Source organism: Nicotiana tomentosiformis, chromosome 4 (assembly GCF_000390325.3).
Source record: "Nicotiana tomentosiformis chromosome 4, ASM39032v3, whole genome shotgun sequence".
NCBI lineage: Eukaryota > Viridiplantae > Streptophyta > Magnoliopsida > Solanales > Solanaceae > Nicotiana > Nicotiana tomentosiformis.
Window position 1 is genome coordinate 16,589,548 of NC_090815.1, and position 11,496 is coordinate 16,601,043.

At 37.5% G+C, this 11,496-nt stretch overlaps 1 protein-coding gene across 1 annotated transcript; it reads right to left on the reverse strand.

The window, feature by feature from the left end:
* Positions 1–5,152: 5,152 nt before the first annotated feature.
* LOC117273163 (uncharacterized protein At5g23160-like) lies at positions 5,153–8,708 on the reverse strand. Its single transcript, XM_070200498.1, has 3 exons — positions 8,651–8,708; positions 8,354–8,538; positions 5,153–5,344 (listed from the first exon to the last, which is right to left on the reverse strand). The coding sequence occupies exons 1-3, from the start codon at positions 8,706–8,708 to the stop codon at positions 5,153–5,155; spliced, it is 435 nt and encodes a 144-aa protein (XP_070056599.1).
* Positions 8,709–11,496: the final 2,788 nt, after the last annotated feature.

Sequence of the window (11,496 nt, forward strand, 5' to 3'; positions counted from 1 at the left end):
GTTCGGAGGCTTCCTTGGCAGTGCAATATGGTGAGGCGGGCATGAAGGTGGCATATTTGAAAAATCTATCCACGACTACCATAATAGTACCATAACAATTGGATTTCGGTAGGCAAGTGATAAAGTCCATAGTCACGCTCTCCCATAGACGCTCTACAACTGGCAGTGGCTCCAAAAGTCCTCCATATATTTGTTGCTTAACCTTGTCCTATTGACAGACAAGACAAGTCTGCACATAACACTCTATGTCATTTTGCATGCGTGGCCAATAGTAGACTGACGCAACCAAGGCCCTAGTGCGACGTTGGCCTGGATGACCAACCCACATTATGTCTTGACTCTCCCTTATGACCTCTCGACCTGTGGTAAGCAGTAGGCCGTCTTCGACCCAAAAACGTCTTGTATTGCCTTGGTTGGCTAACTCGATAAGTTGTTTGGCTGTTGGATCATGTTGCATGCCTTCTTTTATAGTCTCACGAATGTCCCATCTTGTTGAGGTGATTGCAGCAAGCTCGGCTTTCCGGCTCAAGGCATCGGCTACAACGTTACCTTTGCCCGGCTTATACTCTAGCACATAATCAAATTCAGCTAAGAAATCCTGCCACTTAGCCTGTTTTGGTGTGAGCTTCTTCTGCATCTGAAAGTAGCTAGTAGCCACATTGTCAGTATTGACCACGAACCACGACCCGAGCAAATAATGTCGCCATGTACGAAGGCAATGCACAATGGAAGCCATTTCCTTCTCTTGCACCGTATAACGTCGCTCCGTCTCATTTAACTTGCGACTCTCAAATGATATGGGATGCTTATCCTGCATCAGGACACCCCCAATGGAAAAGTCTGAGGCATTTGTATGCACCTCAAATGTCTTGGAAAAGTCTGGTAGCGCCAAGACTGGCTCCTCTGTTACATCTGCTTTAAGGCCTTTAAATGCCTTTTGACAATGCTCCGTCCAAACCCATAGCTTGTTCTTCTTTAGCAACTCAATCAATGGTGCGGCCTTTCCTGAGTATCCACTGATGAACCAACGATAGTAGTTAACAATGCCAATGAAGGATCTCAACTCAGTTACCTTTATAGGTGCCTCCCACTCCTGGATAGCACGTACCTTAGCCTCGTCCATGCGTAGCTCGCCATTGCTACATGGCCTAAGAAGTGCACCTTTGATTGTGAAAACTCGCATTTCTCCCTCTTGATGTATAGCTCGTTCTCCCGCAAGACTTGGAAATCCTTCCTTATATGCTCTATGTGCTCCTCCAAGGTGTTGCTGTAAATGACTATGTCGTCTAGGTAGACTACCACAAACTGATCAAGGTAGGGATGGAAAATCTTGTTCATAAGGGTGAAAAATATGGCCGGTACATTGGTTAAGCCGAAGGGCATCACCAACTACTCAAAGGCTCCATATCGCGTCACACATGTTGTCTTCTGCTCATCCCCTTCTGCAATGTGAACCTGGTAGTAGACCTTGTGAAGATCCACCTTGGTAAAGTACTTGGCTTGCCCAAGTCTATCGAACAAGTCAACATTGAGCTAGATCGAATACTTATTCTTCATTGTGACCTTATTAAGTGCTCAGTAGTCTATGCACAAGCGTAGCGATCCATCCTTCTTCTTCTAGAACAATATTGGTGTGCCAAAAGGTGCCTTTGATGGGCGAATGTGACCAGCATCTAGTAACTCTTTCAATTATTTCTTGAGCTCCTCTAGCTCGGGCGGTGCCATACGATATGAGGCAAATGCGGATGGCTTAGCACCTAGCTCCAACTCAATCTTGTGATCCACCTCTCGCCTAGGTGGCAAGTGCTTAGGCAACTCATCGGGCATGACGTCTTTGTTTTCCTCAAGCAGCTTCTCTATGCAAGGCGGAAGTGTCTCTTGAAAACACTTGTCTTCCTCCAAACTTGTGATGGTTGCCACGAACGTCGGCTCCCACCTCTTGATCCCCTTGACAACCTGTATAGATGAGAGTTGTGCTTGGATCTGTCCGTGCGGCATAGTCACTGTAGGTACCATGCAAGCTCTTTCTCGCTCCATAACCAAGAGATGTTGGAGCTATGGGTCCATCAAAGTATGACAATATCTAAAGAACTCTTGCCCCAATATAATTTCAAAGATATCCATAGTAGTTACGATAAAGTTTGTCATACCTTTCCAAGTTTCCAATTTGACACCAACTCCATTAGCTACCCCACGAGCATTCTGTACCTCGACATTCACAGTCTTAACGCGAGAGTTGGTTAGAGCAAGCTTCAATTCTAGTCTCTTTGCGGCAGCCTTAGTCAAGAAATTATGAGTTGCTCTAGTATCCACCATTGCACGAGCAGGCTTGTTGTTGATAGTGAGATCCACGTACTGATTTCCATTCTCGGTAGGTTAGATAGATTGCTTCGTGATAACACTGCATAATCCGATCATACCTAACTGTGCAGTTCTCGAGCTCTCTCCTTGCGGTTGTTCCTTCCGTTCACGGACCATGGCGCTGAGGCTCTTTAGATCGGGATAATTCCTGAAGCTGTACGGCCCTCCGCATTTGTAATATCCCTTCTTCTTGGCCTGCGCCTTCTTCTCTGCCAGCGCCTTCTTCTCGGCGTAGCCCTAACGACCACTCGACATTTTGGAATCTTGAGTCTTGTAGTATTGTTGTTGTATCTCCTTGCCTTTGCCACAGTCTCTCCCACCTTTGACATTGTTAAACTTTGATTCTTTTCCTTTGACTTTGTTGTGCTTGTCATGCCTGAAATCCATCAATGATTCGGCCTCCACTATGGTTTGGTCTATACCTGCAACTTGCCAGCGTTGGAACTCTTGCTTATCCCAATTTTGCAACCCGTCCATGAAGTGGAACAACAAGTCATTATTGGTCAAGTTGGGGATTTGAAGCATAAGAGTAGTGAACTCCTTGACATAGACACGTATGCTCCATGTTTGCTTTAACTTCCTAAACTTGCGCCTTGCCTCGTACAAGACATTGTTTGGAAAGAATTATCGTTTGAACTCGGCTTTGAACTGATCCCACGTGCTAATAGTACATAGACCTTTATCCATGTCGGCCATCTTCCTTCTCCACCATAGCATGGCAGTCTCTGAGAAGTACAACACTGCAGTGCTGATCATGGCCTCGTCGTCCCTCACTTTGCCGTGCCTGAAGTAGTTCTCCAAGTGCCAGCAGAAGTTTTTCACTTCTTGTGCATCATGAACACCTTTGAACACCGGGGGTTTGGGAGTCTCGATCTTGGCCTCCCTCGTCACCACAACATTGTTGGCTGGCTCGGTCACGCCAGCACTAACATGCTCGTCGAGTGACTCTATCTTTGCCTTCATAGCATCAATAGTACTCAAAGCCTCCATGAGTCTGCACTCTAAGGCAGTGATGGTTTGCCTTAGTTCTATCTCGGTATGTGTACTTCTCTCCAAGTCATTTCGGATACTCTCAATCTCTTCATGAGTGTGCCCCTAAAAAACGCTAAGGGTGTCTTCCACCTTTCCCAAGCGTTGGCCAAAGATCTCCACGGTGTCCATCTCCGCGTTCATCAGTGAGACGTCCTCGGGCAGGACCTCCACTTCATCCTCGCTCGCCTCAGTGGCAGATGGTTCTTGAGATGTAAGCTCTTCGTTTGACACAACCTTAGGTGACACCTCCTTGCTCTTATTGGTGGCATTTCTCTTTTTGTTTCGACCACTCTTGCCAGCAACATCTTGGATGATGTTGGCTTGGGTGTTGGCAGCGTTCGCCATTCCCTTAGTTTCAACCTTTGCTCTGATATCACGTTGTCACGTCCGTAGTTGTTAACTAAGTACGCGTGCGGCACTTCACAACTCGCTCACGATCTTGCACAACTTGCTCACGTTCTTGCTATGCCAAGTTAGCCTTACCACACTCAAGATCGCTAAGAGAATGGTAGAAAGAACACAAGAGAATTGTTAAAGGAAGCTTTGTATTAGAGAGAACTTGACTTGTTTGGTTGGTGAAATACAAATGAATGGCCCCCTTTATATACTAGTCTCCTAGGGGCTAGTGTGTAAATATTAATTGTTACACAAGTCTTTAATATTTACAAGATAAGGGCGTTCTCTAGATTTCTCTACAAGCCTAGAAGATTCCAAGGACTTTCCTAGCAAATCCATAGGTATTTAGGGTCTTCCAAAGGAAATGTCCATACTTCTTTAGAATTTTTTCACAAATACTAGCTTTCCTCCTATGTAAACTTACACATGACATTAATATATGCCAAATGACGTCTATGTGGCATGAGACACGACAAATCATTACATTGAGCACCAAAGCATACAAGGAAATAGTTAGGCCCAAAAGCGAATTCGAGCAGTGGCTCTATTTTCTTTCTAGCAGTGGCTCTATTTTCTTTCTTTAGGAAATACAATATTCCTCTACTCTTCTCTTACCTAGGTACTAATCAAGCACAGTCCAAACTCAGCCCTATATTTAGTGTTAGAATTTCACCGGGTTCGGCCGTTGACAATAATATTACTGGCTTCGTCCTAATTTATATGATATTTTTTTTTTTAGTCTGTTTAAAAAAAAATAATATTTTTTAATATTTCGTAACAATTTAACTTAAATTTCTCATTTGATCCTTAATGTGATGACTTATAGCTACCGAATTTTCTATAACTTATTTTAAATCACAAGTTTTAATAGTCTTACGTTCATTCTTAAACTTCACAAATATATCATGCTGCAGTATTTCTTTTCCAAAATTCTTTTCCGTACTTTAATTATTTATTACTCTTTTGGATGAAAAGATTCGTAATTACAGTCTGACCCCTCCTGTAATAATCTATTTTCTCTCATTGGGGCACGTACCTCCTCTAATCAACATCACGAGACATTAACTGCTAGTAAAACAAGAATAACAATTAGGGAATAATAAACAAGTGAATAAGAAAATTAAAGGAAGTTGAAAATTAGACAGTCTTCTTGAGCAAACAGCCATCTCTTTGAACACGCCTTACATGTCAAAATTGTACACAAAAAATCGATTTGAACTGAAAAAAGTGTTTCTCCTTTTCCTTTCTCTTTCTCGTTTAAAAAATATAGAAATATTCCACCCAAAAAGAACAAAAATTAAGGAAATAGGTTTTGGTAAATTACCAAAAAAAAAAAAAAAAACATTAGCAAAAGACCTGCAAATTAAGATACAACTCCACTCCTGTGGTTTCTCTCTAAAAACCCTTCTAACACAACTTTCTTCTTGTACTCATCGGAGTTGATATCAACATCGCCGGCGACTCCACCATTTTTGCCGGCGACGACTGCTTTATTCTTCGGTCGAAACCGAGGGAGAAAATAAAACCATGCAGACGTGCAAATAATGGCACAAACCTTGCCCCAAAACAACATTATCAGCAGAGGCGAATTCATGATTTAAATTCTATGAATTCTAAGTTATAAAATATTTAGAATTGAACCCATTATATTTATTAAGTTATGAGTTAATATATACTATTTTTATAATTTTAATAAATTTTTATACATTAATTTTTTACTTTTCGTCAAAAGTTATAGATCCAATTGAATCCATAACTATTACACTATATCATTATTAATAGGGTCACCATTAGAATTGACATCCCAATAATTGAATCAAAGTAGTTGTTATTAATTTCTTGATCATGTCTTTGACTTAACTTATCGTCGTTGACTTCATCGGTGGTGGTCGCCGCCTGCGATTTCTTCCGTTTTGATGGCGGCAGAGATACTTAGTGGAAAATCTTGATATCATGCTTGTATTTGGGTGAATTAAAGTGGCTCAAATTATGCGTACTAGAAATAGTAACACTCCTTGGAAATTCATTTGGACACGTGGAATGTTCCTGTGTGTTGTCGAACAAGTGATCCAAACTTTTGTTCGCACACAAAGAACAAAAGTTTGGATCACTGATAGAAAATAGGTAAAGAAGGGCAAGAAAAAAATAAGACGAAATTGCTAGTAAACCAATCAATAATCATAAATAAGAAACGTACATTGGTCCAAGATCCAGAAAAGAAAAAGAAATTTAAATCTCAGATAGAAAATTTTCTAAACAATATGGATTTGAAAAGAAAAAAAGAAGGTAAGTGTGATATCCACAAACTCCATAAATTGTTGATTTTCGGTTTTACGAAGAAATGACAATCCAAATTCAATTCAAATAAGTTTGGATTGGATCCGATTTTTTAAGTTCGGTTTCGGATTAATGATATTTTGGATCTTCGATTTTGAGTTTATAAGTTGAGAAGTTTCTTCTTTTTATGAAAATAAATATTCAAATGAGTCCTCATGTTAAATTGCCTATAAAATTCCTCATTCTCACCGCAATTATCCAAATGAACTATTCAAGTAATGAAATTATTATTAAAAAAAATAATAGAGACATTATTATGGTCGATAAGGAGTAGAAATAGTAAAACCATGTTCAAATAGAAAGTAGTATCACAATAACTTAGTAATTAATATTAAATATATGAGATAATATCTAATTGATAAGGTATTGAACTTATTACTATTTACATATGAATAATGGACTAAATATAAAGTATAAGAATTTTGGATTTTCGGATATCCAAAAATTTGAAATATCAAATTTAATATCCAATCCGAAATCCAAAATCCAATATGTAATCCGAAAATCCAAACCAAAAATCCAAAAAAATCGGAAATTCGGTTTGGAATTTGGTTTTGCCCAAATTATGGCCACCCTAGTAAAATCTACAAATTTCTTTTACTATTAAACCACCTCCTTCATATGATCTACAAAGTAAATTAATGGATTAAACTTGGATCATTAAGGAAATAGTACGTAATAATTTTCAACTCTCTTCCTTCTTATACTATGGTTCTTAAACTTACAGATTCTTTAGTTAAATACCAGAAAATACATTTTCCAAACAATCTCACAAAGCATATGTAACCAATTACTATCAAAATCACGTCTCAATCTAAAACTAGTTGAAGACACTCATAGAAATATACAATATATTCTACTTTTTCATTCAAATATTAAAATCGGTTATAACTTTTTTTTTTAAATAACGATGGTATCTAGGGATGTCAATGGATCATTTAAAATCGACTAAATCGATCGAATCGAACCATACCAAACCGATTATGAGTTTTATTTTAATAAAATCGTAGGTTATTATATAAATTTTTAATCATACCGAATAATATGGTAGGTTTTTAATTTTATAAAAATAAACCGAAAAAATACCGAACCGTACCGAATAAATTTATATATGAAAAGTATATTTTAAATACTAAGTTTTAAACTAAAAAATATATTTTTTATTTCTTGGGTCTTGGGATTATGGAAATAGTTACAAGTGACCAATAATTAATATCCAAGGTCCCAATTTCCAAACCTATTCTACTACTCATATCGAAACTAAATTAGTTCTAACATCTTGAGTAGCAAGCCACTAGGTGTTCCAACCATCTTCAGTAGTAAGTCACGGTGCATTGGATATCTTTCTGCTTGTATAATTTAGGTTTCTTTTATTGTATACTAATATTTTATTAAGCTTTATTCTCGAGTCCCAACTCAATTTATATATCCACCCGTATGATTTATAATTCTCATGTCTTTGCTTAATTTATTTTACACTACCATAGAATAGTGGGATGCATCTCTATTCTGGTTATCTTTCATGTTCTTTTGATTATCACTTTTAAAATAATAAAAATATCTAGCTAGAGAGTTTTACCAAAGTCCTATGCAACTATGCAAGTATACATTATCGCATTCTAACTTTAACTAACGACTCTTGCATGACATTTTTTAAAAATACTGAAAAATTAACCGAACCGTATTGATACCGAAGAGAAACCGAGATGATTGAGATGGTTTCGAAAAGTCTAATTTTGGTTATATAAAATGAAATAACCGAAAATTTGGTATGGTACAAATTTTGTAAAATAACCGGCCGAACCGAACCATTGACACCTCTAATGGTATCCATATCAACTTTCAAATTTTACCGGTACTTCCCACCGCATTTTTTTTAAAACTAGGGAACCTGCGGCCGCTATCCTTCTGGTCAGAGACGGAGCCAAGATTTCAAGTTTATGGGTTCGGAATTCTAATCGTTTTAAGCTAATAAGTTCTAAATTAATAATTTATATATATATTCAATAAATTTTTTAAGACAAATACAAGGTTCGAACCAAAGCTACTGACTTTGGCCGAACCCTCTCGGAGGCACTCTAGGTCCGGCCATGCTTCTGCTGCAGTGTAGGTAAAACTCCTCTAGTGCAATAGCTCGCAAATTACACCGGAGAGGTAAACTGAACTAAGCAAGCCCAGTACAACCAGCTCGACCGAGAATTCACAGCTAAATATTAACATATAGTACCTTATTATTAACCTTCTCAGGGATGTTTTTTTGACATTTAACCAGTAACTGAGTCACGTCAACGGTGGTCGCCGGAGTTTTAACAGAAGCCTTCTTCTCCGGCTTCAAGACATGAATTTCTCTACTCTGGTTGAACTTCTCCGATATGTCCACCGGAATAGTTTTTGCCGCCGTCGAATGCTTCCCTAAAAATTTAGAAATAAACAACAAAGACTTCCATTTTTTTCTTGCTGCCGGCTGACTTAACATAATCAGAAGATACTAGCTTTTTTTTATTAATAGAAAATCCAAAACAACCCAGAAAACAAGCTATTCTGAGTTTTCTCTCTTTAGAGCTAACTTCCATTGGAGCCATGGTAAAACAAGAAAAGAGCTTTTGACATGAAGAAAATTAAAAGAGCGGAGTTTTCTTGGGCTGTAGCTGGCCTGTGTATTTGCCAAATTTTCTTAAATGAAACAAGGCTTTAATTTATACATCTAGATGGTCTAAGGTAGATAGAGTTAGTTAATATATGTGTTTATGAACAAAAGCGCTTCGGAAATTTCATGTCAATTTCTCTTACTTGTCTAGGGATACATTTTTAGTCCATTTTAAAAAAGAAAGAAGATACTTCTATGTTTAAATTATGGCGGTCCAACAGGTGACGGGACAAAATTAACGGGACGGGACGGGAAGACATTTAGCCAGGACGGTGGCGGGACGAGACGGGACAAACGGGACGAAACGGTAGGCACATCCCGTCCCGCTAACAAACGGGATGAGACGGGACGGACGGTAGGCCCATCCCGTCCCGCTAACAAACGGGACGGGACGGGACAGGTTCGCGGGCCTTAAGTGCCGTTTTAAAAAAAATAAACATTTAAGCATTGAGTTTGGCAACGATATTATTTTGACAATGACTAAGTTTTTAAAGTTTACAACATCTAATTTTTTGACTTATTTAATAAACTTAAAAATTAAACGAATATTAGGAAACTAAGTAAAGAATTATAAAATATTAAAACAAAAGACTTGTAATAAAATATTCTAGTAATTATAAATTTATAATAGAGTTATAATTTATTTAATATAATTTCAAGCCATTAAGTAACTAAGTAAGAGTGTAAGACAATTCATAAAACAAATTCAATGCTTAGAGCCTTTTATTTTATTAATAGAACTTTCAAATCTCACATACAAATATAATTCTTTTGAATAGCACCTAATCTACGCAGCCACCTTCTAAGAAGGGTTCTGTTTGAACTAGGCCTCTTAGTAGCCAATTACAAATTATCATACTAATATTTGTAAGCTCCTATATAACTTCGTTATAACTTATCTATAATTTCTCTCGGACATTGTTCTGGAATTGGCAATGTTGATTGATGTTCCATGAGTTCCATGTCGTCATCCCAGTGCTAAGTATCTCATTGTATTCTTCTTCTTCCCTAGTTGTTAATTTTTCAAAACCAAGATTTCTTCTTTCTGAATTAATCCAATCTCTGAATAATACGGAAATCTCTAGGCTGTCCTCCGCTAATGAATGTCTATGATCTCCGATTTGAAATCTTGCCGCGCTAAAAGTACTCTCCGATGCTACTGGTGATGCTTGAAAAGCAAGGATATCTCGGGCCATTATTGAAAGTGTTGGAAAAGTCTTGCCACGCTCCTTCCACCATGCCAAAAGTTGTTCGTTACTTACATATTTCACATGTAGCACATTGACTTGACTTTATCATGTTTAAAAAATTTCCATACAAGTGATATTTTGGGACGTTCATCTTTAGGCTTACCCCTTACAGGAGATACAGAGGGTAAAGCTCCAGACCGAGATTGACTCTGTATTGGAGATTGTGTTGCAGGACTAGTGGGTGTTTCATCTAATTCTTCTTTCTCATTTTCTTCGTCCTCAATAAAAATATCATTGCCAATTTGTCTTTGTAAAGTTTCATGATCTAGTTGTTCTCCGAAATTAATATTATAACATGCGGGGGGTGGAAAAATAAAGTTTCATCAACATGAGTCATTTCATCTATATGTTTTCTAATTATAGGAGAAGGGCTAGGATTAGGACTACTACTACTTTCACCTTTACTACTTTTTTTACTAGTTTTTTTAAATACGCCAAATATATTTTTAGGTGCCATAATTTAAATATGAAATTAAATTTAAAAAATTAACACAAATATTAAAAACACAAATGAAATACGAAAATAGAACACGTAAAGTAAACACAAAAATTAAGCACTAAAATAATGCGCAAAAAATATATATTAAAATTAGGAGATGGAACGAGTGCATTGTGATTAAATATTGAAACTTGAAGAAATTGCCCAAAATATTACTCCAAATACTTGACGAATTAATTTGAAGCTTGAAAGTTGCTCCAAATATTTGTCCAAATACTTGAAACTTATCACTTGATTGCGAGAAAATTGAGAGAATAATATAGATAGAATGTAAGAGATTTGAGAGAGAATGATTTATTTTTATGGGAAAAAATAAAGAAAGATCGGGATATTTATAGTAGAAAATAGGGCCAAAGTGTAATTTAATAAATTTAAGGATTATATTAAAAATTTGGGGGAGGGGGTGTGTTTTGGGGGAGTGGGGGCCAAATATGACCGTTTTTAGCCGTTGGGAACGGCTATTTTTGCAATTATAGTTGTTGCCCAACGGCTATAATTAAAAAAAAAAAGGGACGCGGGACGGGACGGGACGTGACGTGACGAAATGGGACGGGATAAACGGGACGAAATGGCCATCCTGTCCCATCCCGTATCCCGTTTAACATGGACCCATCCTGTTTAAAATTAAGTGGGACGGGACGGGTCGGGACATCCCGTCCCGTTGGACAGCCTTAGTTTAAATACATTTTAATATTTTTTTTTGGTCTGTTCCAAAAAGAATGACCCATTTCTAAATTTGAAAATAATTTTGTTTAAACTAACAATTCTACCTTTACTTAGAAGCTTTTATAACCACACAAATACTCTTGGCCCCTTTTTAAATTGTTTAGGACCACAAATTCTAAAAGTCTTCATTTTTTCTTAAACTCCGTGCCCAGTCAAATAGGTTCATCTAAACATGTATAAAATATTGCAAACAATTCGCTGCTTTAATAGCCTTGAGAAAATGTCATAAGCCCTTTCTCCTCTTGAAG

What these genes read in the sequence shown, in the direction of transcription:
- LOC117273163 (XM_070200498.1), bottom strand. Translation starts at nt 8,708, where the DNA reads ATGGCTCCAATGGAAGTTAGCTCTAAAGAGAGAAAACTCAGAATAGCT. An exon ending in CAGAATAGCTTGTTTTCTGG is followed by an intron (nt 8,539 to 8,650) that starts GTTGTTTTGGAT and finishes CTAAATTTTTAG; the next exon opens with GGAAGCATTCGACGGCGGCA. An exon ending in CTGAGAAGGTTAATAATAAG is followed by an intron (nt 5,345 to 8,353) that starts GTACTATATGTT and finishes TTTTGGGGCAAG; the next exon opens with GTTTGTGCCATTATTTGCAC.